A 26,860-nucleotide genomic window follows, 5' to 3' on the forward strand; every position below is an offset into this window, starting at 1 on the left:
GCATGGTCTCTGTTTTTGTTCACAGTTGTATCTCCTGCACCTAACAGTGCCAAACACATAGTAGGTGCTTAAGAAATACCTGCCGAAGGAGGGAGTGAATGAATGAATGAATGGATAAGCGGAGGCAAGAAGCGTTTCCTGTTTAAGGTGTGGGTCCTGAGGCCCCACTGTGAATTCTCACACCTGGCACATATTCCCATCATTGTCTCAGTATCTCCATCCTACCTGGGCTTGTCTGGCACTTTGAGATTGCGCTGCCTGCTCGCTGCTGGTAGCGTGTCGTGGAGAGCTAATGTTTTGTCAGGGCTCTTCGCAGCAGCTGAAGAATTCCCTTTCCCTTGCCTTGTCTGACAGTTGTTTTCACCATCTGCCATGATGGCCCGACTTGCTATGCTTCTCCACCCTTAATATTCACGCAGTCTCAGCAGCTCTTAATTAAGCTCCTGGGCTCATCTTCCCCTCCGCCCTCCCCCCACCCCCCCATTTCACCCTCCACCAAGGGTTTTGCAGATCATTTTCAACAGAGTGCATTGCATTTCGGTGGTATTTTGTGTGTAGTTCCTCGCTATGGAAGGAAAAAAAATGTAGCAGACTTCTTAATGGAAGTCCCAGTTGCAGAAAGAATTTTGAGATTCCTCTTTTAAACTTGCCGTAAACTTTGGAGGCAGCATGGCAAGGAGGAAACTGGAAAGAGCGAGTGTGGGCTTTGGAGATGGAGGGTCTGTGAATTCAAGTGCAAACTGTCTCTTGCTGAGTCGGTGACTCTGGGCAAGTCTCGCCAGCTTTGGAGCCTCAGTTTTCACCCCTGTACTATGGGAATAACAATACCTACCACAAAGGATTAAGTGATGGATCCCAGCTCATGGTCATTGCTGAGTGAACATTAATTTCTCTCCTCCCCCACTGCTTATGGAGCCCCTTGCTTTACTCAAAGGCGTGCTTTCACATCAATATGAGGATATAGCCCTGACCAGTGTGGTTCAGTTGGTTGGACATCATCCCGCAAAGCGTAAGGTCACTAGTTGGATTCCCGGTCAGGCACACGCCTGGGTTGTGGGTTCAGTCCCCAGTTGGGGCACGTACAGAGAGGCAGCCGATCTATGTTTCTCCCTCATGTTGATGTTTCTCTGTCTTTCTCTCTCCCTCCCTTTCCCTATCTCTAAAAATTAAACCTTTAAAAAATACTAGGATATTCATTTCTATGCTGTTTATATAAACCAACAAGGTGAATTCAAGAGGCCCCACTTCCGGGCAGTGGGATGACTGTTCCTGTCACTTCTGTCCTCAGTAGAAGTTATTCTTGAGACTCCTGCCTGCCATCTTGGTGCCAATGATATTGGGTTGGAGGTTCCTGTCTCCACGCTCATTCTTTCTTCTTCTGTAATAAAGAAGTCTGGTGGCTCTTCCCCCCTTTGGCTTCTTTCTTGATTCTCTCCCACTTTCCACACTGAAGTGTGATCTGTGCCGACTCCCTGGAGCTTAAACAAGATGTCCCATTGCTGGCCTGGCTTCCCATCGGTGACTCTCTGTGGCACTTCGTGGTGAAAGAGAAACAGTTGGCCACAGGCTTACTGAGTTGTGTGTGCCAAGCGTGGGGTTGGGTGCTGAGGCTGTGGCCGTGTGTAAGACATGGTTGCTGTCCTTGCCCTGCTCACGCTCTCTTGAGGAAACCTGAGAAAGTAGCTGAACTGTCCACACACCATGATGGGCAAGCACCCTGCATGAGTGCAGAAGCCCCCGGGGTTTGGAGATGAGAGAAAAGACGTCCAGGTGGAGGTGGCGTCTATCCCGAGACCTGAAAGATGCGAAGAGTTCGGTCGGGCAAAGAGAAGGAGAGGTTCTAGATGGTAGGGACTGTATTTTAGTAAGAAGATTTGTAGAAAGCGTGTAACATCTACTTCAAGCGTCATGAGTGAACTCCATCTATGCTTTCTTCCTCAAACATTTAGTGACGGCGAGAAGCCAGCACTGTGTACCTAGAAGGGGGTCACTATGTGCCTTGCTCTGAGAATATAATCATGAATGAGACAAGGTGCTCATTATTTAGGGAAGGAAACAAATAGGGAAAAGACAAATAAATTGACAATTCCTATACCATGTCAAAAAAACTGATTTATTTATTGAGCCCATGAGATGAGCCACGCCCTGTTCGAGGCATAGTAGTAACTCAGTTCTTCCTAGCGGGGCGGTAGGGTCTCTGTCTCTCTTCATTTTACAGATAAGGAAACTGAGGCCTATGGAGACAAGTAACTTGCCTGTGCTGTGGTCTCTCAGCTGGTAGGTGGTTATTCTAGGATTCAGATCGCGTGGGTCTAGCTCCAGGCCCATATTCTTAACTGCTGCTGTTATCTGGACGCGCAGACAGCTGTGTCATAATTGGAAATTCTTTTTTCATCCTTCTCCTTTTGAGATCATTTTTTTCCCTACAGTTCAGTGAAAGAGGCATTTCCTTTGCTCCCACTGTGTGCTGGGAAGTGGGGAGAGGGAGGTGACTAGCTTCTCTTCCAAAGGACTTGAAGCTAATTAAGCTAATTAAGGGGTCATAGAGTCCCAAATGACCAGCTGCAAAGCTGAGCGTGCTGAGAACTCAGGAAGTGCCTGGGCAGAGCGCCCCAAGGGCCCAGGGGTGTGCCGTTCCTGCACACTTGGGGAGGAAGAGACAGCTGTCTGGGAGAGAAGCAACTTCGGTGGCCCTGGGGATCCGCTGTGTGAAGGTAGATGGAAATGGCATTCTGAGCCAAGGGGACAGTTGGAGCAAACTGTCCAGCAGCAGGAAAGTTTCAGAGAACCTCCAACAGTCCCGGAAATTAGGGTGTTTAGGGGGCAGGAGTGGGTGTTCAGGTTGGAAAATAGGATGAGGCCAGAAGGTAGAGTTTGTGAGCAGATGAGTGTCAAGAAAAGGTGAGAAAGTGAATTTTCAACAGCGTAGCTTTATACTTTGAAGACCCCAGGGGATCTTTCTCCATCTGCCAGGATTCTGGCCTAATGGTGCTTTGAGGGTCAGCATGGCCGGGGAGGGCTTTAACACAGAACATGTGATTTAACCTGTGGACAGAGGTCCTTTTAATCTGGCTATCTTGCATTCAGAGTCATGCTTTGCTCTGCTGTTCAGACATCTGACAATAAACATCATTTGATGTGTCTGATCATCACTCTCAGCAATTCTAAGTAATTTTGAAACCTGGACTTTCTTGAAATTCATAGTGTGTGAATTTTCTCAGGAGGCATAATTATAACACGCTCGATGATGGCAAATATGGCTAAGGAAGATTGTAAGGATCTACCTGTAAATTGTGAGTTTGTTGTTGAAGTCAGCCCCAAGATCAGGGTATCTGTGTGTGGTGACAGTTGAGTTCTGGGATAAGGACCAGCCGATAAATACCAGGGTCAGGTGCAGGTTAGACACCTTGAACTCTCATGACATGAGTGGGTGGAGTGATTGGGGTTTTTTCAGCTTCAGTCCCCTTCTCCCACCTCAAAGGATCCTGACTACTCAGCTGGCTCCCCGTGAAAGAAGCTACCATCCCCAGCTGCTGAATCTGACATGCTGAGACAGAAAAGGGTCTTGACACGTAAACTTTGCACCCTCGCACTTCCGCCCTTGGTGCACTCCCAGAACAGTTCGCCATGCTTTAGGGATCTTTGGTGAGTCAACCACAGACTAGGAAACAGTTCTCAGGCCTCAGAACGATCACTCTTCTAAGAACTGCAGCTGGAAAACCCTAACCCCATAGTAAACAAAGTGGTGGTTTGACACAAGTGTGGGACCAGCAAGTCTTCTCTTCTGCTTTTTTAAGCCTCCCCTCCACCCAGCGCTCCACCTTGCAACTAATGGGCTCCAGTGTGAGTTGCCCTCATGGCGGTCCCAGCCCTCACTTGTGTCTGTGAAATGTGCCTGCTTCCCACGGTGGTGATCAGGAAGGGAATGCAGAGGAGAAGGGGCAGGAAGGGAAATGTCTGGCTCTTGGTCTTTTTGTCGGGGCCAGCAGCAGACTCATTGCGACTTCCTTGTCCTGCTCTCCAGCTTCTCACTCTCATGTTCTCTCTTTTTTGGTCAGGAGGTAGAAATCTTTATAGGTCCTCCATTATACATCTAGCACTTAATTTTTTTTTATCTGCTCATTCATTTATTCAGCAATGATTGAGTCCCTTCTGTGTGCACTGTTTCTGAAGATAAGGAATGACTAGCATAGTTCCTGCCTTTAAGGATCTAAGGGTGAGGAGGGAGTCAGACATGTCAGGATTTGCAAGATAATTATCCTACAGAATGATTACTTGCACTGTAAAGGCTGTAAAGAAGAAGGAGGAGGAGGAGGAGGGGGAGGGGCAGGGGGAGGGAGAGGGGGACAAGAAGGGAGAAGAAGGGAGGAGAAGAAGAAGAAGAATATACAAACAACTGTGAGAAGAGGGTGAGCTGCTCTGGAAGAATTCCTAAGCAGGTAACAGCAGAGCTGCAGGGAGAAGGATGAGGGCAAGAGAGGAGGAGCGTTTCAGAAGGAGAATGACTCCGGGGGTTGCGACTGCTTCCTTCTGTGTTTTGATAGCTCAGACCGCCAAGGGTGTTACTATTTCCTTCACAAGGGAAGGAAACTTCATAGCACTCACACTGTGTCCTCTCCCCGGGCACTTTGAGAGGTGAGATCTCACCCAGCTGTTGTGAGGCAGGAGGGCCGGGTGTGATGTAAGTACAGAGTCATCCAGGTACGTGATCAACCTGATTTCAGAAAACCAGTGTTTTCATGCATACAACTAACACAAAGATTTGGAACTGGGATCAGCACATTGAGATGTGAATATGGAATGGCCAATATCAAGAGTGGTAATTATGAGGTTGGTACATGGTACAATGAGGTTGCTCCACTTAGTTTTCTCCTTTTGTTATTCGCTTGCTCGCTCACTTGAGGAGCACTTTGTTGAGCAGTTTCTGACTTCCAGGCACCGTGCTCAGTGCTGCAGACACAGACATGAATAACTCTCAGGCTTGTCCTCACAGAGCCCTCAGTCTGATGGGGGCATCAGGCAGGTGTGTAGATGACGATAGTGCAGGGAAATGAGTGAGGCTTGGTAACATCATCATGTGACACTGGAACCAGGTGTAGTAACTAAATTTTCTTTCCTGTTTTTTCAGTAAAGACTGAGATCTTAGGAATAAAAACAAAACATCCCTCAGCCAACACTAGCAGGAGGGCCCGAGACCAAGTTAGGTTTCAGAGGCTTGATGCTTGAGTCAAGTTAGCATAAAGCTTAAAGATGTTGGAGTTTGAACCCTATCCTGGCACTTCCTAGAGGTATGAGTTTGGGTTTTGGTTTTATCCTCTGTAAAATGGGGATAAAATAGTGTCTTACAGGGTTTTTTGTTAGGACTAGATGAGGTAAGCAATGTAAATCACACAGTACGCACTCAACGAAATAAGATATTGCATTAGGGTGAGCAATCGAGAGAAAGGACTTTGAGGTTGTACTGGCCCTGGAAGTCTCTATTTCAGGTTGTTCTGAGCAGGTGTTGATGGCTCCTGCCCCAGCTGCCCTTGACAATAAAAGGAAGACTTTGTACATGTGGAACTGGCAGGATAATACATTCTCAGCTGGGCATAGCATCCCTTAGTGATCTAAGCTCTTCCTTCTTTCCTCCCTGTCCAGAGGAAGCTTGATGCTCTTGTGTGCCTGGGGTGTGACATGTTCTTGGTGGAGTACATGGGCATGGGCCCCTAGCCCTGTGTGGAGTGGCCATGCCTCCTGAAACTGATGCTGTGTGGCAGAAGTGCCCTGCCACCTGCCCCACCTGTCCCATCTGTCCAGTCCTCGGTGGTCTCCTTCTGTCCTCCCAGAAACCTAACTTTAGTCCTAGGGCAGCTGCCTCTTGCCTTTCAGGTAACAGGTTTGTGTTTGTGTTTGTGTATCTTACAAACTGCAGTACATTTTAGTGCTGCACATTGACAACCATATGCCATTTCTTAACACTTTAGGAGTCATGTCATTTCTTGGTGGATTGGGCAGGCTTCCTTCCCCTGCTGGCAGAGTTGAGGTGCCTTTTTCTGTCTTTCAGTGTCTCTCCTTAGGGAATCTTCAACATACCTGGGTCCTTTATTCTTTTGTACAATCTGATCATCTTTATCTTGTAATATGAGTTTAATCTGTTCAGATTAATGATTTATTAATATACTATTTGGGTTTTCCCTCCTTTCTGCATTTTCTTTTTAGCATTGTTTCTGTGCTCCCTCTCCCATCCCCTGACCTTTTTATACCTTTTTTTTTAAATTGAGCTGGTATGTTTTATATATTCCCTCTCCCTGGGCTAGTTTGGAAGCTGGCTATAGATTGTATTTTATTCTCAAATTTTAGCATGCATACTTAATTATAATGTTTTTCTAACAAATATGATGTCCTCCTATTGAATGTAGCAAGGAGGACCCTATTCGGCTTCAACTTCTCCCTGTACATCTTGTTTTCCTTTTGTCTGCCCAATGTTGTTAAACACCAAACATTATTTTTATTATTTTTGCAACTAGTAATTATATTTCCTAAATTTGTAAACATCACCTTTTTTTAATCATGTCTTCCCATGAATTAATTTTTTGATTTGCTGAGATTTCTCTTTATAATTCTTATAGAGGCTGCAGTAGATAAACCCTTTCAGTTTTGGGGTGTCCGAAAATGTCCATTTACTCGGTCCTTTAAATGCTGTTTTAGCTGGGTATAAAATTTTTGATTGAAGAACTTTACAGTTATTTTCTCTCAGCAGTCTCATTGTAGTTCTTTTTTTTTTTTTAGCCTATTATCACTCCTCTTGCTATTAGTCTGTCATTCCTTTTAGATAATGTGATTTTTCTCTCCATGCTGTATTTTAAGATTTTTTCTTTTTTCCATGACATTCTGCAGTTTTATCTTCATTTGTCTTTTATTCTACTTCATACTCAGAGGGCACTTTTAAACTAAGAGCCTGTCTTTTTATTAAGTTCTGGAAGATATTCAGCTGTTCCCTCTTCAAATATTTCTTTCCTAGAATTATCCCTTGTATGGAATTTTAATTTGATTATTTGCTGATTATTTGTTTTTTTTAAAGCTGTTAACTGTTTGTTTTGAAATAATTTCAAATTTACAGAAAACATTGTAAAGAACCTGTCTTCAGATTTACCAGTTTTTAACATTTTGTCACATTTGCTCTCTTTCTGTGTATGTATATGCACGTGTGTGTGTAAATATACTCACATACATATGCACTCACATCTTATATGCAAATAATTACACAAATTATTTTCTTTCTGATCCCTCTAATATTCAGTATGGGTATTTTCTAAGAAAAAGAATATTCTCTTAAGTCAACCCAGTACAGTTGTGAACTTAAAGGAAGTTAGCATTGATAGTTATTTAATCTGTGGTCCATATTTCAGTTTTCTCTATTATCTCAATAATATCCTTTAGAAAATTTTTTTCTCCATTATAGAACTCAGTCCAGAATCCTGTGATGGCTTTAATTGTCATGTCTCTTTAGTCTCCTTTAATCTGGAACAATTTCTCAGTCTCCCATTGTCTTTAATGACACTGACATTTTTGAATACTACAAGTCAGTTAGTTTACATGGTGTTCCTCACTTTTGGTTTATCTTATGTTTTCTCAAGATTAGTTATTCATTTCCACTGAAATACGTAGTACAGTATTGTTCCTCCTTATCCATTCTATCATTTGTCATTTCATCTAGTGTCAGTACAGATTTGAGGGGTTTTATTTCATGCAAGAGTTTATAATCCATTTACTGCCCTTACTTATTTTTGTGTTCAAACTATCCCAGATTTTGCCAGTGGGAGCCCCTGGTTGTTGCCTCTCTTTTGACTGCTTATTGTTTTGTAAATGATGCTATGAAATAATCTTATGTATTCTTTTGACTGCTTATTGTTTTGGTCCCTTTTTTGTTTTCAGGTGCAGTAAGGTTTCCCTGCCCAGCTTTCTCCTTGCCTGGCCTAGCCCTGGAAGCAGCCGTTTTTGTTTTTTTTTCCCTGAGGAGCCATGGTGTCTTTTAGTTGGATTGGTATTGAGAAGCCAATATCTCAAAGTGCTCATTGCCATTAGAGGTTTATTTCTTCTAAGCCCTTTCCACTGACAGAGCTAGGAAATACATATAATTTTAAAACCATCAGTTCATACTGATACGTGCAATTCCATTCTAATCCCACTGGATTCTTCCTTGCCTTCCCCGTTTCATATTTGTATCTCTTTTTCCATGGAGAGGATGCTCTCTCTCCATAACATTTACTCATTTGCTCAGCCCTGTACTGCTCATAAAATGATTTCGGTGTCACTCTACCCATACCACTCGGAAAAGCAAACCCGATAAGAGGAATTCAAGATTTGTTTGTGGATATATAGTTAGAATATTGCATTCAAAATTTATCTGTATTGATTCTCCCCCCTTCAGTGTATATATGTAAAGCATTTGAGATACAATTAATTTCTCTCTACTTGTATTCAGTTTATTTCCTCATATTTGTCAATTTTATTTTAACATGCTTTAACATGCTTCAAAAAATTAAAACAAAAAGGTATGCTCAGAGAAATGACACTCTTTTCCCATCTCTTCTACTCCAATCTCCCTGCCAGCCATCTGTGGGTAATCAAGTTCATTGTTTTCTAGTTTATTCTTACTGTTTATTTTCTTTTAAAAAAAAAGCAAATTTATTTACTCCTCCTTCTTTCTTACACTAAAGGTAAAATGCTTTTGCATGCTGTCTCCCTTCACTTGAAGATATATCTGGAAATCATGTTAGTTCAGAGAGATGTGTCATTCTTTTTTATAGTTGTGTAGTATTCCATTATGTGGATGCACTGTAGTTTAGTTCCCTGATCCATGCTTATATATTTAGGTAGTTTCCAATATTTTGCAAATTGTAAATGATGCTATGAAATAATCTTATGTATATATATTTTTATACTGTTAGAGGCATATATTCTTGTTTAATTTCTAGAAATGGGATTGTTGGGTCGAGGATAAGTGCATAAACAGTTTTGTTAGATATTGTCAAATTTCCTTCCTTAGCAGTTGTACCATTTTGTAATCTACCCACAACTAAGAGAATGCCTGACTCCCCACATCCTCCCTGGTGAGTATAGTATCAAGATTTTGAACATTTGCCAAGCTAATGGGCAAAATAGTATCTCAGTATAGTTTTAATTTGTATTTCTTTTACTATGAGTTTTAATTTGCATTATTGAGTGAAGTTGAGAACTTTTCTTATGTTTAAAGGTCATTTTATGTAATATTTGTGGATGTCTATTCATATTTTCTGTCCATTTTTTCTTGGAGGACATTTTGGTCTTTTTGTCTTGAGTGTTTATTCTTTTACAATGTGGGGATCTTTGTCTTTTGTCCATGATACGCAAATATTTTTTCCCTATTTGTCATGTGCTTTTTAATTAATTCTTTACCTTCCCCTTGTTTCCCTGCTGTCTGCTTTTGTTTGAGGGTTTCTTGTTTATTTTAAATGAATGTTTTCCTTGCATCTATCACTTCGAGCATTCTGAACATTCTTATTTTAAAGTCCTTGTCAGATTGTTTTATGATATTCATTTTTATTTTATTTCGAGTAATTCATGTCACAAATGTTGATTTTGTTGGCTAGATGTCCTAAGCATTAGCTATCTTTATGGTTTGGAATTTTGGTTTATAGGCTCATTTCAAGAAGAAAGTTTTTTGTTTTGTTTTTCTTTGCTTCTCCCCACCCCCACTCTCCAATAGTTGTGTTTGCCTCCACCTGGCCCAGAGCTCCCAGTACGGCCTTAGGCTTGGGCAGCCCATGGGTTTGTTATTGTGGTTTTGCCTTCATGGAAGGGCCTCATGCTACCCGCTGGTTGTCAGGCCATGGGACTCAGTCCCCTCTCCCATCTTGTGTGGGAAGCTTGGTCTTTGCTGCCCCTGAGTCTACTTCCTGCCCACTGCTCCAGCTTGCAGCCTCCCTTACTGCTTTGTGCTAATGTTTTCCCTCTCTCACACACAGACGATCTTGTTGGTGAGCCCAGTATTTATCTGTGTGTCCGGAGCAGAGGGGCAGTGATGAGCGTGTTGTTACGGAGCCTTCTTAACGGCAAATACTCCTCTGTATTCTAAAGGAAGGAATGTGAGAAGTTTTGAAGGGACTAGAAGGAAGGAAAGTAGTGTGGTGGGGGCTTTCCCATGTCCCAGAAATGTAGCGCACACATTTATTTTACTTACAACAGTTCTGTGAGGCAGGAATGGTTTCTCCTATTCCACGCACAGGAAGTGGGTGGCACAGAGTGGGGAGTGAACCACCCAGCCATACAGCCCATGAGAGGGAACAGGGAGGTCCGCAAGGGGGCCTGCAACTGGTTTTCACCTGCCCTCCAGGCTCAGCAGGGTGGCCAGTTCCCTGTGCCTGGACCGCCCCCCTTGGCCTGGGTCTGTGCTGCAGCTCAGAGGAAGGGTGTGGCCCGGGAGCACGCAGGTCCTGACTTTAAGGACTCACCAGTTAATTCTTCTTTGAAATGGCTTGGTGACCTTCAGCTGACATTTTGGAGTGCCTAGGGATGAGCTGGGCACGTGGTGCTAATTCCTGTATCAGTTCTTTAATTGAAATATCTCCACAACCCTGAAAAGCATGGACTATTGACCCCATCTGATAATCAAGGAAACTAAAGCCCAAGAAGCTCCTGTGGCTCCCCAGCTTCTCCCAATTAGGCAGCGCAGGGCTGGGGTTTTTACGGTTTGGCCACGGAGCCCTAACCCTCCATGCGTCCAACAGGTCCTGGTTCCCACTGCACCTTCCCTGCCACTTACTGCAGTCTCTTGGAAGCTACAACGCCCCAGAAGGGGAGAGGCCTTGAGGGCAGCGTGGTGTGAAGTCAGTCTGTTGGGCTCTGGGCGGTGACTTTCCTTCGTTTCTCTTAAAACACAGAGCCCGTTTTAGCCACTCACATTCAGAAACAGGGTGTAATGCAGCTGCAGGTGGCGTCAGTTCAGGCCCAAAAGAGGCTTCTCCCTCCCTTGGCCAGAGAAGATGGCGCATCTTCCAGGTCACCATTGGAGGCTTGAGCCCAGTGTCCTGACAGAGAAAAAGGCTCTGAATTCACAGAGACACCTGCCCCATTATTCTTCATTACATCGCCCTGTTGTTTTCTCATCTATAGTTATTGTAGGTATTAATTTACTTGTTTGCTTTTCATCGTCCCCACGCAAGCAAGCCCTGCGAGGGCAGGGACCTTGTTTCTCCAATTTTGTTTTTTCTTTTTGGACTTCCATCATCTAGTATGATACTAGCCCACAGGAAGTGATAAGTAGATTTAGCGTGAAGGAACGAATCCATTGAGAAACAGCTGTCTCCAGTCCTGGCTTTACCATTTAAAATGGGTGTCCAGTCTGTGGCCCAGGATGGCTATGGGTGTGGCCCAACACAAAATTGTAAACTTACTTAAAACATGATCAGATTTTTTTGTGATTACATATCGCAGTGTATTTAATATGTGGCCCAAGACGACAACTCTACTTCCAGTGTGGCCCAGAGATGCCAAAAGATGGATACCGCTGATTAAAAACTTTGTGGCTTCCAGCAAGTTATTTACTTTCCTTATCTGCAAAATGGACTCACAATGATGGTTTCGTAAGACTGTTGAGAAATTGAGAGACAATGTATAGAGCTGCTCAACACAGATAACCCTCACCTCCTCCTCCTTGATATAACTGTTAATTAGCACCTCGATTTGGTTTGGGGGGGAAGGATTTTATTCAGACCTTTTCCAGCCCTGAAAAGCATCGCTATGCCAGCACCGGCCAGCAGGACGGCCTCACGGGCCTGCTGGGTTGCTGCAGAAGCGGTGGCCAGCTCCAATTAGGAAGCCCTTCCGAGGAGCTGAAGGTTTTTGAAGTTAACCCTGAAGAAACAGCCCCCTTTACACAAGCCTTTTAATTAAATGCTTGCATTTACTTTCCAGAGTTAATTGAATCATTTTACCTGCATTATGGTGTTTGACAAAGCCTAGTTGCTTCAAGTAATGGAAAAGTACAAGGAAGAGGCTTCACAGAGCTGCCGGATGACCCAGGCATCGCTGCCTCGGTGCCCCGAGGTGGGGTCGGGCCTTCGGGAGGAGGGGTCCGGTGAAGCATTGCCTGGTTCTTGAGCTTCCAAAATTCCCGGTACTGATTAAGGATCTGAGTCTACCCAAATGCCAAGGAGTGATTTCTGTGTAATTCTGGCGCACGGGGATTATGCTGGGCTGCGCTGTGTGCACCAGTGGCCCCACCCTCAAAACGCTTACAGTATTGTTGGAGAGACAAGATTCACACAGAAAATATTATTGGAATATTTGCACATTGAGGCAGCCGTAATGATTATAAAACAAGAGCTACCATTTATTCTCTGCTTACTATATCATGGACCCTTTACATATGTTATGTTATTTGGTCCTGCTCTCTGAGGATCAGCAACTAGGAAGAGTCCACTCTGTCCACAGTGATTTTTCTAAGAGGGGGCCAGATTTGGCCTCAGGGGACCAGCCTCTGGTTGGGACGAAGCGTTTCAGCCTCCATTGGTGACCTCTTTCCCTTCCCTGACAAAAGTAAAATGAAAGGTTCCACCCATGAAGGTAAATGAAGGGCTTAGCACACAGCAAGCCCTTCTCTGTGTTTCCTTGTACCCTTCCTCCCACATCACTGCAGCTTAGTGAGGTCACCTTTGAGGTTCGCCTCCACCCCCACAGGGCAGTCAGCCCCCCACCCCCACCCCCAGCGGAAAAGCTGAACTCAACAGGATTTTCAGGCCTTTGCCAGCATTCAAGTGCAGGGCCCAAGGAGGGCTTCTCCCGCCTTGGCACCCTGGGGGTTGGGGGCATTGCCTGGGGATGGGGGACCCCTGAGTTTCTGGTCTCCGGAGCTGCGGCAGCATGGCGGGGCAGGGGGCTGGCGGGGTGGGCCTGGCGGGGTGGATTCTCACTGTTCTCCAGGTGATCCGGACCCTGGTCAAGCATAGGAACCCCTGGGCCAGGCTCTCAAACCTGCCTGCATGTCAGAATCACCTGGAAGTGTGTTGTGGTTTTTAAAAATTTATTGTTAACTTAATATTGAAATGTAGCCTTTAAAATAAACTTCACTCTTTATTTTCAATTTATAGAGAAATTTGGGAGCTAATACAGAGAGTTCTTATATAACCATACCCGGCTTCTCCTATTATTAATATCTTACTTGAGTATAGTACATTTGTTACAGTTTAGGAACCAATATTGATACATTATTATTAATGAAAGTCCATACATTAGTTGGGTTTCCTTAGTCTTTACCTAATGCCTGCTCCAGAATCCTATCCAGGATCCCACGTTGCACTGAGTCCTCATGCCTCCTTTGGTCCCTCTGGGCTGTGACAGTTTCTCACACTTCCCTCGTTTTTGATGATCTTCACAGTTTTGAAGTGCACTGATTAGGTATTTTGTACAATGTCCCTCAGTTTGGAGTTTTTTGATGTAGCTCTCATGATGTGATTTTTTTAAAGGTATTATTTACGTATTTTTAGAGAGAGGGGAAGGCAATCTGAAGAAAAAGAGGGAGAGAATCATTGATTGGTTGCTTCTCGTACATGCCCTGACTGGGGATTGAACCTGCAACCCAGGCATGTGTCCTGACAGGGAATTGAACTGGCAGCCTTTCACTTTGCAGGATGATGCCCAACCAACTGAGCCACACTGGTTGGGGCTCATGATGTGCGTTTTTGAGAGGGAGACCACAGGGCTCATGATGTGCATTCTCCTCACATCACAGTAAAGAGTGCATACCATCACCGTGACTTACCACTGTTGAGGTTGACCTTGGTCGCCTGGCTGAGGTGGCTTTGGCTTCTCCATTTGCCCCAGTTGGGGTTGTCCACTGTCACTTACTCCCTGCCCCCAACCTCCTATCCTGTGTCATTTGGAAGGAAGTCGCTCTGTGGAGCCCACCTGTGGAAAGTGGGGAGTTCTGCTCTGCCTCCTTGACAGCAGAGTGTCTGCATAAACTATTTGGAATTCTGGTGCCTGGGAGAATTGTCTCTTCTCCTCCACTTATTTATTCCATCACTTGTTAATGTCGCTGTGGACTTGTGGATGTTGATTTTATACTTCCAGTTATAATGCGATACAACTTTATTTTCTTGCTCAAATAGTTTTATCTTTGGCCATTAAGAGTTCTTTCAGTTGGCTCCTGTGTCTTTTTAGAATACCTCATCATTGTAAGGTAATTAAAAAAAATTTTTTTGGTACTTCCTTCCTTTCAGCCACTACAAGCGTATCTGATACGTTTCCTACCCCAGTCCTAGAATCAGCCATTTCTCTAGGGATCCCTGGTTCCTTCCTTTGGGAATGGTATCAGAAACCGAGATCTGGGCCATGGGAGTGCTTGCTGCCATTGGCATGTCATTGATTCTGGACCCTTTCTGCTGACAGAGTGAGAAAATACATGTGTCTATATTAACCTGTGCACATACACTTACCTATAAATATTTCTGGCTGTACTCATCTGTAACTGTATTAAGCTAAACATGAACTCAAATTGATGTCTTCAGCTCCAATCTGTTATCACATGGTTCATTCTAGCCTCCTCCCCTTGCTTATCTGTAAAGTCTCACTCCAGCAGTGAGAAACCTTGTTCCTGCAATCTGCCATCTACTTAACTGTTCAGTTCCAGCATGCGTGTGTCATGTGTCAAACTTTTTAACTCCTCCCTACCTCCATGGGAATCAACTTTGTCAACTAGAGTACAGTACTTCTGTACAGGTTATTTTGACTATAGTTCTACAGACGCCACTCATTCCTAAGGTTCCTTAGGTCAGCACTTCCCCTTCTCCCCTTTGGTGAGGTGGTTTCACACATTTGTAATGGAGTTAGATTCTTTTATCACATGCTGCATTCCATCATGGGAGTCTCCGAATTTCTTCATTTTAAAAAAATTTGCATACTTTAAGGTCCACTGTCTGTACTATAAAGTTCTTTGGGATTCAACAAATGTGTTATGTCTTATGTTCATCATCACAACGTCATGCAGAAGAGTTTCACTATCCTAAAAAATTCTCCTGCGTTTCACTTATCCACTCTCTTCTCGTTCCACCTAAACCCCTGGCAGCCACTGCCCTTTCTGCTGTTTCTATACTTTTGCCTTTTCTGAAATATTATATAATTGGAATCATGCAATGCATGGCCTTTTCCAACTAGCTACCTTCACTTAGCAATATGCCTTTAAGATTCGTTCCTGTGTTTTTGTGGTTTGATAACTAATTTCTTTTTATTGCTGAATAATACTCTATTGTATGAATGGACCACAGTTTATTTATCCATTCATCTACTAAAGGACATACTGGTTGCTTCCAGTCTTTGGTGATTATGAGTAAAGCTTCTGGTTTTTTGTTTGTTTTGTTTTGTGGCCATAAATTTTCAAAGCAGTAGTTCCCTTTGCTGAAGGCATCTGAGCAGAAGCTGGGTGTTCCCAGGCAGACATGTGGGAAAGGGGAATCAAGGACTCCGTGGGGCCTTCTCAGAGAGCCCTCTCTGTCCTCTTCTGAATGTGTAGATGTAGCAATTAAGGCCCAGGCACATCACCACCCAAAACGGAGGACAGACGAGGGATCCCAGTTACATCTGCCCCCTCCAATGAACATCTGAATGTTCCCTGATCTCACTCTTGCACGACTGTTCCTGTCTTGGTTTCTCACTTGGTTTATCTGCTTTTGGAAGGCTCTGCTCTGACCAACGGGGGATTAAACATGCACAGCCCGGTGAAGAGGAAGCTGGAAACGGAGAAGGACTACGTCTTTGACAAGAGGCTCAGGTACAGCGTCCGCCAGAATGAAAGCAACTGTCGGTTTCGGGACATTGTCGTGCGGAAGGAAGAGGGGTTCACACATATCCTGCTGTCCAGTCAGACCTCAGACAACAACGCGCTGACCCCCGAGGTGAGGGGGGCAGGACCGGAGGGGAGGGTCAGGCTGGGGAGGGCGTCTCATTCATCAGATGGGGGTGCTGGCTTCCCTTTGCTCCTTCAGGGGGCTGATGAAAATAGCCAGCGTGCACACACACTTGACTACAGGGCACAATTTGCTCATCACTTCACCTGCATTATCCATTTGATTTTTATGACCAGGTAACCATGTTGTCATCCCATTTTGCAGAGGGAGACGCTGGCAAATGGAGAGATTCAGTCAACTGGTGAGGACTTAGGGGAGGCCCTAGAATCCAAACCTCATATCTTGGGCTTTTCCAGCTAGGTTGCACTATAATAAGCAAGTCCAATTTCTTTGCTTTAGATGGAATTATATTCACTAAGCTCACTTACTTTTTTTTTTTTGAGAAATACTTAACATATACAATTCACATACCATAAATTTCACCCTTTTAAAATGTACAATTCAGTGATTCTGAAGTATATTTACAAAGTTGTACCACCGTCACCACTAATTCCATAACATTTTCATCGCCCCAGATGGAAATCTGTACCCGTTAGCAGTCACTCCCATTCTCCCCTCCACCGAGCCCCTGGCAAGCCCTCACCTGCTTTCTGTGGATTTGTCTGTTCTGGGCATTTCACGTAAGTGGAATCATACAGCCTGTGGCCTTCCGTGACTGGCTTCTTTCACTTAGCACAATGGATTTGAGGTTTATCCACATTGTAGTGTGTGTCAGTGCTTCGTTCCTTTTCATTGTATGGATAGATTACATCTTGTGAATTAGCTCTTCAGCTGATGGAGATTTGGGTTGGTTCCACATTTACTACTCTGAATAGTATTGCTAAGAACACTTGTGTACAAGGTTTTGTATGAACATATGTTTTTAGTTTCCCGGAATCTCTCTCTAACTGTGGAATTGCTGAGTCATAAGGTAACTCTATATTTAACATTTAGAGGAACTGCCGAACTCTTTTCCACAGTTTCTGACCACTTTACATTTGCACCGGCAGTATGTGAGGATTCTGATTCCTCCACATCCTCACTAAGACTTGATAATGTGTCTTTTTTATTATAGCTGGGTTAGTGGGTGTGAGGTGGGATCTCGTTGTGGTTTTGATTTGCATTTTTCTGATGACTAATGACATAGGGCATTTTTTCACGCTCTTATTGGTCATTTGTCTGTCTTTTGTCTCTGAAGAAATGTCTATTACAATCCTTTGCCTATTTTAAAATTTGGGGTGTGTTTTCTATTTATTGAGTTTCTACTGTTCTTTATATATTCTGGATACTATACCTTTAACAGGTATATAATTTGATAATATTTCCACCCATTCTGTGGGATGTCTTTTTACTCTCTGGATAGTATCCTTGGACATATAAGGTTTAAAATTTTGATAGAGTCCAACTTACTTTTTTCTACATTACTTTTTTAATGCCAGTCATACTGATGTCTTCGGCAAATAGACAAGGGAAACAATGAGTACTTAATGCAGTTAGGTAGACAACATCATTCAAAATCTGAGGCACTTAGGAGGAGAAAAGAAGGAAATTATGTGAGAGATTCTCGATGGTGCAGATGTGGGAAACACCCAGGCAGCCTTCTCCGACTTGGCCGACATAGGGTGGGGCAGCAGTGTGACAAATGATAAATGACAGCAACACCAGCTGGCAGCAGCTCTTCGTGCCTTGTGTCTGCTACTTATCTCATTTCATCCCACCAGTACCCTTCTGATGTAGGATTATTTTGATCCACATCTTCATAGATGAGGAAGGAGGCTTAGGAACTTAACAGGCCCAGGCTCACAAGCTTAACTTCGGGAGGTCAGGACTATTGCCGTGTCTGCCCAACATTTTATTTCTTGTGCTTGGCCCGGTATCTGGCCCACTGGATACAGCCCCCGCCCATGGCTTTACTTGTCCCTGCAGAACCCTGCACCCTGATTTCCATCGTAGCAGCGATGACATGAAGGGTTAACACAGGGGTGTGTTTGGAGGGGGACACAGTCAAAGGTCAAGGAGTGGCTGCCCACCTGGATTGAGATTGTCAGGATAGCTCAGCACGGCCCAGTGTATCCAGTACATCTAGGGAGGCCCAGGAAGTGGGGTGGGTGGGGTATGAGGTGCTGTGTCCTTGAACTTATAATCAGATGTCTTATCATTATGATTTACATAGACTGTGGCTGTTTTATGGGATTGTGGGTGTGACCGTCAGGAATGGTGCCAAGTGTAAGAGCAGGGATGTGGCTCATGCCTGTGCAGTGTCTGGGGCTTGTGGTTGCTTGTTGCCCCTCCTCTATGCATGGTGCCCTGTGGCCTCTCCCTCCTCCACCTGCAGGAAGCACCTTGGGGGTCTCTGCTAAGTAGACCTCTGTGTGGGCTTCAGAGGGGTCCAGAGCCTGTGGTTTACTGTGAAGGCTGCTCTTTACATGTTTATACACTTTAAAACCTTGTTATTTTAAGCTCTCCATAAAACATCCACACGAGACCAATTCTTGGATTTTTTTTTCTACTTCACTACTTTCTAAAAGCCTGCTTTAAAAGACACAGCATTTCCCTTCAATTAACCGAATAAATGTGAAGACTCCCAGTTCATTCTGTCTCTCTGGAGCAGCTTGGCATGTTAACCATTGCCTGCCCATCATGGGAAATGTGTTGCCTCCAACTGATTTCAGGTGCATAGGTTCTTACCTCCTGAGTTGTGGGCTTGGTTAGTTAGAGGTCCATTTCTAAGTGGTGTCTGTTGGTAATAGAATAGTAGAAAAATGGAAAAAAATATCCTGGAGTTTTCAGCTGTCTCAACAACCACTGTGGGTTGGCTATATGCATGTGCCGGCTGACTGGGTAAAGTTGTCCCGAAAGACAGATGCTTTTAGAATGAAGAGGTGGCATTGGTGGAGGAATGCAGACTTTTGGATCGAGCAGACTTGGGTTTTTGAATCCTGCCCGTACCAGCTCACCACTTCTGTACCCTTAGGACATTAATTTGCCTCCTTGAGCTCCCTCATTTATAGAAGTTATACAGTACCCTGCTTGTGGGACTAGAGATAATGTCTTCAGAGAGGCTTACCAAGTACTTGGCACATAGGAGGTATTCAGTACATATTCCTATCATCATTAAGATGAAACAGGCGATTTACGGCCATCAGCAGACTTAGTCTTGCTCATTCATGGAGGAACTGGGAGGGGGACCACCTTCAAGGTCATAACTGAATTTCTTTTTATAGTTGACATTGGCCTCATGGGCATAAATTCATACATTACTCGCTTTGTTAGCTAGATCCTGAGGGTAGTGTGTATGTTGTAATATTTCTCCAGCCTGGAATATAGCAAAGAACCAGAAAAATAATGAAAATGCCCCTTAAGGAAAGAGCCAGCAAAACAGATTGCCCAAAGTCTTTTTGGTTGATTCAAAGCTCATCCACTTCCCCATTAGGAGAGGACCCCAAGCCCTCACTCAACTCCTGGTTTTCTCCAGTGCTCAGCAGGCAGCGCACCCCATCCAGGGAGCACAGCACACGTGCAACGCCTCCCGCCCTCTTGATCCTACCGCCCCATAGCCACACCCTCCCCAAGGCCTGCTAACTTCAGTATCTTGAAGAGCTCCCTTCTCTTGATTTCCTTTGTAACCATTATAGTCCAAACCACTAGGCTATTTTGTGTGGACTGTTGTAATAACCTGCTAACAACTCTGCCCCCTTTCATGTTTCCTGCCCTTTAATTCCTTCTGCACGTGGTAAGCAGAGTGATCTGCTGGAAGTGCTAATCTGATCAAGTTACCCTTTCTGCAGACATGCACACACGTGTCAGTGGCTCCCAATCGCTCTGGTGAAGAATCGAAACCCTTGGTGTGGCCTGTGGGGCTGGTGCATTCTGACCCTGCCCATCTCTCCAGCCCCGTCCCTTACCACACATCACTCTTCCCTCCTCCTGCCCTCCAGCCACCTTCACTTTTTTTCATGCTCCCTCCTGCCCCAGGGCCTTTGTATATGCCTGTCTTTCTGACTGAAAACAGCCTTCTTTTCCTTCTTGCTTCGCTGACCTTTACTCTTCATTCAGATCTCAGCTCAGCCATCACTTCCACAGGAGAGTCTTCCTTCACCTCCCGGACCAGGTCATGTCTCTCATATGCTTTGCTAGCACTGTGCACCTCTCCCTATGGGATAAATTACAGTTTAATAAATAAACTAAAATGATAATTTGTTAAAAGTCTGATCCCTCCCCCCATTAGACTATAAACTTCTTGAAGGTTGATACTGTGCCATTTGCTCAATTTAATATACATTTATTTAAATTATACTATATGCATATTTCTGGACTAGGTGTTACAAAGTTTATTCAGATGAGTAGAGTACTATTTCAACTCTTAAGGGATTGTATTAATTTGTTCTTATATACTGGATTGCCCTAAACTTAGTATCTTAAGACAACAAACATTTCTACTCTCTGTTTCTGTGGGTCAGCAATCCAGTCCTGGCTTAGCCGGTGCTTCTGGACCAGGGTCTCTCACAAGCCTGCTGCCAAGGTGTTGGCTGGGGCTGCAGCCTCAACTGAAGGCTCGGCAGAGGAGGATCTACTTGCAAGCTCACTCAGTGGCTGCTGGCAGGGCTCAGGTCCCCACTGACCAGTGACATCACTGCGTTGCTCCATGGCTACTCCACATGGACTACAGAGTAGCCTATCCATGGAGCTACTCATGACCTGGCTGCTTGCTTCCCCCAGACCAAGAACTCTGAGAAAGACAGAGAGCAAAGGAAGACAGCCAGGACAAGCTGGAGTTTTTTTGTTTCCTAACCTCCTCTTGAAAGGGACATCCTATCGCTTTGCTATATTCTTGTGGTTAGAAGTGAGTCACTAGGCCCGGTCTACACTCAAGGGCTGTGGACCACACAAGGGTGTGAATACCAGAGGAGAGATCATTGAGGGCCATCCTAAAGACTGCCCACCACAGGGACTGAAATTAGGTAGGAGGCAGGATAAGGCAAGGACGCACACATTCGACAAGGGAGTTTGTCCGAAGTGTCAGAGGGGGATTTCGAATACTTGGGTGTCAGGAGGAGCAGTTTGCATTTAGTTGGGGCTACTTGGGAAGGCCTTCAGGAAGGTGTTTGCTGCTGAGGTGGGCCCTGGGTGACTGAGTTCAGTAAAGATGAAGCAGAGAGAGGGACCCTGGTTTCCTCCCGTCTTACACCCACTCCCGGTACCTTTTGTTACCTGGTTTCAACAGATCAGAAGGTAGAGGTAGCAGGGGAGGACGGTGTTTTCTCTGTGGACACTAGCTGCAGGAGCAAGTGGCAGCTAGCATGTGTGCATGTGCAACGAGGGGAATAACTCTCCCAGACAGACTCAGGACTCCAATATGCAGAGTGGCCTGGGGGCGTTTATTCCGGAAGCAAACAGTCCCGAGGAGTCCCCGAGGAGACTGGCCTGTTACAGACTAGCCGGTGACCTTGGAGAGGCAGTGACATGTATGCTGTGTGTTCTGTTTAAGAAGGTAAAGCAGTGTAGTAATTTTAGATCATTTTACTTTAAACAAACAAGTTACATTATAAAGTTTGGGGTCCTTTGCCTTGGTTGGAACCTTGACCATCAATCCGAATTGAATTGTCCAAACGAGACAGGCAAAGGCACAATATACTCACTAGATATAATTTATTTTTAAATTAAAAATGTAGTTTGAACATTTGTTGCATCAACAAGACACAGACTTGCTGGTGGCTGTTTTGTTTGATTTTGTTTTTACTAACTAACAAGTAAGTGTGGCCTCAGAGGGAGAGGCCACTCTCTGAGCTGTGTAGAATCATGTCTTTACAGCAGGGTTTTCTTTTATTTGCCTCTCAGAGAAATAGAGTCCTTGCGTAGGTGAGACTGTCTGTTTCTGGAGGCGGGTAGATAAAAGGACCCCCACGACAGAGGCCAATTACCTTTCTTGGCGTTCAAAACGAGTATCTGTGGCTTATGCCCTGTTGGAGTGGGAAGTGCTTGTCCCGCCCTTCTCACAGAGCACACAGGCCAGGAGATGCTCCATTCAGATATTTTTTCCACTAAAATTCATCCATTTATTCAAGTCATCCTGCAGCACGGAGCAGTAGAAAGAGAAGGGATGTTGGGGTGAGATTTGCTTCGCGGTTTTGCCTGTTCCTGGTAACCTTGGGCAACTTACTTCACTTGTCTGAATTTTCATTGCATTACCTACAAAACTGCAATACCATGCTCCTGTCTTCCAGGATTCTCATTTGGAATAAAGTATTATGTGTAAATTACCTTGGCACTTCTAAATGCTTAATAAATGGGATGTTATTTAAAAAACAATACTTTGATAACATTTTGACACTGTAGCCTGTGGTTATGCCTATTGAATAACAATGATTCTTTAAGAGGCTATTCACGTATTGTCTCCCCCAAGGCACTCTCAGGTTTACCCAGAGAAGCACATGCCTTGTCTTCTCTTACCATACACTTTCTGAGTTTATTTTTGCCTTTCCCCTAACTTCTGCTCGATTGAGTGATCAAGCTCTCTTTAGTTCACCCCCTCATTCATTGTAATCCATGATGTACTTTTAAGAAGTTATTTTTACGTTGCATTCACAGAGCAAAACCTAAGTGTAATGTTACCTGCCCACCTCTCCCAGACATGTAACCGAGGCGAGCTCTAACTCCAGTCGTCCCTTAACTCACCCAACAGAATATCGTTGCCTAGGACTAGGATCTACCTTTTGTACCTCCCACCACCAATTAGTCAATAGCAGTATGGTGATGTTTATAGTCAGCTTTTATACTAATTTATCAACACGTTCACCAGTTTCTCTCCTGGCTGGCGTTCCTTGGATGTTTGATTTGTTTGTTTTATTTTTTTCTGAATATTGTTTTCTTCTTGAAGTGCATTCTTTTTTAGTTCTTTCAGTGAGAGTCTAAGAGTGGTAAACATTCTTTTATTGAAAATGCCTAATTTTTATCCTTGCTTTTGAAGGATAGTTTAGCTGGATATAGAATTTATGTTTAACAATTATTTTCCTGGCACCTTGAATATTTTGTGAGTCTGGTGTCAAAGCCCACTGCCTACCCGCAAGCCATACAAGGGTCTTTGTTGCATTAAGGATGAACAAGGATAGAGAATTAAATTGGCCTTTTAGAGATGGCTAACGTAACTCACCTGGGCTGTGCACAGGACCTTCCCAAGGAATGCCAGCCAGCAGAGAAACTGGTGAACGTGCTGATAAATTAATATAAAAGCTGACTATAAATATTACCATACTGATATTGACTAATTGGGGGTGGGAGGTACACAAGGTAGATCTATGGACCTCACCTTGACAAAGACTAAACAAGCAAATGTAGGAAGATTTGCACGGTTACCAGGGGTTAAAAGACTTACAAGTTTGCAGCCAGTGACCCCTGTGCCACCTTCTTAGCCTTCTCTGCCTGCCTCGGGGAAGGTGTAGGGGAGCTCTGGTTTCGGTGTTTCTTTGTTAGGCCTAGACATGGCTCATATTCCGGGGAGGCCCCTTGCATGGGCAGAGCAGATTTACTCATGTCTGCACCCAACTTCCTGATAGACATTTAACATCTCTGCAAATCCATCTCTGCCTGCAGATCATGAAGGAGGTCCGGCGAGCTCTCTGCAATGCGGCCACGGACGACAGCAAACTGCTGCTCCTCAGTGCAGTGGGCAGCGTGTTCTGCAGCGGTCTGGATTATTCCTACCTAATTGGCCGGTTGTCCAGCGACCGGAGAAAGGAAAGCACCCGCATTGCAGAATCCATCAGGTGAGCTCTGCTTGTGTTTGGACACTAGGGGACCTGCCTATGATTGCCACATTGAGAGCATGAAAATACAGCCTGCTCAGTGAAGCTCTTTAAACAACGAATAATTTCCTCTTAGCATAATTATGGCCATGCAACATTTGGGATATACTTATACTATAAAATGATTGGTTGTTTATCTGAAATTTGGAGTTTAATTGGGCACCCTGCATTTTCCTGCCCAAATTAGTGATGCCTTTGCACTCTAAGTAAGATTGCATTTTACTGTTCTGATCCCCAAAGGATTTTATTTCCTTATATTAAGCCCAGCATCTGGTAATGCCCATGTGTTATCCACACTTCTCCTGCCCTCTGTCTGATAGTGAAATCTCTGATCTTTCAGGCATTTCTGTTCCTGGAGTTGACATGGCTGAGCACTGGGAAGGCGGGCGGAGGGGCTCCCAGGCAGCTGTGCACTTGTGGACCTGAGAGGTGGGGAGTGCTGTCCCCTCTCTTGTTGGCTTTGGGGCAAAAGTTTGGATCCTGGGGTGACATCTGATTACAACAATCAGTATCTGTTTTGGGACACTAAAGGGAGTTACTTCCCCATTTTTTAATAGATTTATCTAAAGCCAGTGAGCTCACATGATTTCCAACAAGGGCTGTCACTTGTCGTCCACCCTGAGGAGCACACACACAGTGCTCACCTTGCGCCTTGCAAAGTGCCCAGACAGGAGTCACAGTTCAGTAATGCTGCTTGGTCTCTTGAAAAGGAACGCTTTTGCACAGGGTGTCAGGGAGCCTTGGGCCACAGGTTGGGGATCTTCTGGGCCCTCCAGTCTCACTGCGTTGTTACATCGTCACACAAGCCAATTCCCACGTGGCTGTGGGAGGCTTCCAGGGGGTGCAGAGTCTCCAAGAGATGACACAGGGTCTCCAGGAGGTGACTTCACATGTGGGGTTCCGAGTCCCAGGTCAGGGTGACGCTCCCACTGGAGCCCACACTCCGAAACACCTGTGTGCTTCCTGCTGCGAAACTCTTGCCAAAAGAGTCATTTAAGTGCAAACACTGTTATTGGAAAAAGCATCCCTAATTTGGGCTTAAGGCAGCTCTCAGGCTCCCTGGGTGCAGACAGCCCTGGCCATGTCCACGGTGCTTTGTTCTCTGCTCCAACTCAGCTGCTTTGTCACGTGGTGAGGGGAGCAGCAGAGTCCCCAGTAAGCTTCCTTCCTCCTTTGTGGGACCATCAGAGATGGGATGCCCATCTCTGCAGCCGAGGAGCACCTTGGCCGTAGCCTGCAGCTGGTTTACGAATTTCTATGGAGGCACTGGCTGGATTTCCAGAGGTCCCAAATTTGAGGAGATGCTGAACGCATTAGCTCACCTCTGGAGAACCGCAGCTGGTGGAATTCAGACATTTGCCATCTCGTCAGGAAGGTGAGTGTCTCTTCGCAGAGCGGAGGGAGAGATGGCCGAGGGCATTCTTCCAGATGCTTCAAAGGGAGCAGAAGCTTGTAATGCTTGAGCGGCGTGGGACACGGGAGGGAGGGGAATGGGGATGTCCCCTAGACCACGTTTCTCAGCCCCAGCAGCACAGAGACTCCCCAGGGAGCTTTTCAAAGCCCAGCTGCTTGGCAGCACTCCCAGGAGATTCTGAATTAATGAGCATGGGGCCAACACATCTTTGGTTGTAAAGTTTCCTCTGCTGTTCAAATATGCAGCCAGGGTTGAGGTCCTTTTTATGCAAGAGAAGAAAGGTGGCTGTAAGAGAAGAGGGTGAAGAGGAAGGTGATGGAAGGGACAAGAGAGGGCGAGGAGCTTCAGGAGAGGATGGATGGGGCGCAGGCTGCATGGCCTTGGGAGCAGAAGGCCCACGGGTCAGACAGTGACCGTGGCTTGCTCATCACTGCCGAACTCCCACAGGGAGGCCCCCGGTGCACCAGCTTTGCGGTGCGCCCTCCAGCAGCCACAGCTCCAGAGTTTGGGACCCGATGCGGCAGAGAAGCATTTCCCAGAGAACATTCTGCAGACTCCCAGGGAGGCATCATAAGCAAAGGGCACTGTCAGTAACTGAGTTTGGGCCACACCGGAAGTTCTGTCCCTTATGCAGATTTTCCAGGCAAATTAATGTATTTACAGGCTGAGCAGTTTCTTGGGAAAAGACTTTCTTTAAAATCGAGCATGGCCAAAACATAGATTACCCATAGAACCTTGTAACCTACTGACATCCCTTCGCAGTTCCCTTGGGATATGCATGCTCTCAGCTGGGCTGACCTCCAGGATCCAAGCACACTACACAGCCACTGGCCACGACCCCCTCCCCACCCTTACCCTCATCACTTCCTAAAGAAACCATGTGCACACATGACCCAGTACACCGCGTTCACTCTGCAGATGTTTGCTAAATGAACTAGCAGATGTGGGAAGAGCTCGGATGATTCATTCAGCATAAGCCTCTCTCTAGGACCCAAGCAAAGCTGTCTGCCCCCTCCCAAAAGAGAGGCTGCCCTCACCTGAACCCCTCACAGGTGATGCAGTGGCCCGCCAGTGGGTTGCTAGGATGAAGAGCCATCAGATAACCCCGTGAAATACTTGGCCTGTTATTGGCACATAATAAGTACTTAGATTAGGTGTAAAGAATTAGTCCCTGTTACTCCCAGCCACAAATTTTAGCTAAGCCTGGGTTAGATGAAGGAGTGGGCTCCTAGAGGACCCTCTGGGGGCCCCAGGATGACCGTCACCATGTATATCTGATGCTCACAGGCCCTGTACCAGCTGACTTGGCTCTGAACTTTGGCCGTGGGAGGGCTGCACCTTATGGCTCTAGTTAAAAGGAATGAATAGCTGGGTCACAAAAGAAATGCCAGTTGCTCCTGGTGAAATCCAGACCCCCCCATGAACAGAATTTTGCTTCTGAGTCTCCTCTAGGCCAGGAGAGTGGCTCACAGGCCACTCATAGTGGAACGAGAGCTGTGTCCGCCCTCCATAGCAGCGACCGCAGGCTCCCCAGTGTCAGGCGCCGCGCTGGTGCCCTGGGTGAATCATCTCAGGCAATTCTCAGGTGGGCTGTGGGGGCGCACCATTGACTTTCCCATTTTCCAAGGGGGGAAAGGAGGCTGCAGAGGCTGTAACTCAGCCAAGATCTCACCCTTAGTTAGGGGCAGAGTTGAGACTTGACCCCAAGTCTTTCAGACCCCCAGATTCCTAGTCCTTCT

The 26,860-nt window shown here is 45.3% G+C and overlaps 1 protein-coding gene across 1 annotated transcript in view; it reads left to right on the forward strand.

Moving 5' to 3' along the window:
• Positions 1–26,860, forward strand: part of CDYL2 (chromodomain Y like 2) — a 162,352-nt gene that overhangs the window by 124,033 nt on the left and 11,459 nt on the right. The window contains exons 3-4 of the mRNA XM_054579148.1: positions 15,697–15,914; positions 23,496–23,668. Of these exons, the coding sequence (XP_054435123.1) occupies positions 15,697–15,914; positions 23,496–23,668 (391 nt within the window). The remainder of the gene's footprint in view (positions 1–15,696; positions 15,915–23,495; positions 23,669–26,860) is intronic.

Source organism: Pteronotus mesoamericanus, unplaced genomic scaffold (genome assembly GCF_021234165.1).
Source record: "Pteronotus mesoamericanus isolate MK-2021 breed Mesoamerican mustached bat unplaced genomic scaffold, CSHL_Meso_final contig_52, whole genome shotgun sequence".
NCBI lineage: Eukaryota > Metazoa > Chordata > Mammalia > Chiroptera > Mormoopidae > Pteronotus > Pteronotus mesoamericanus.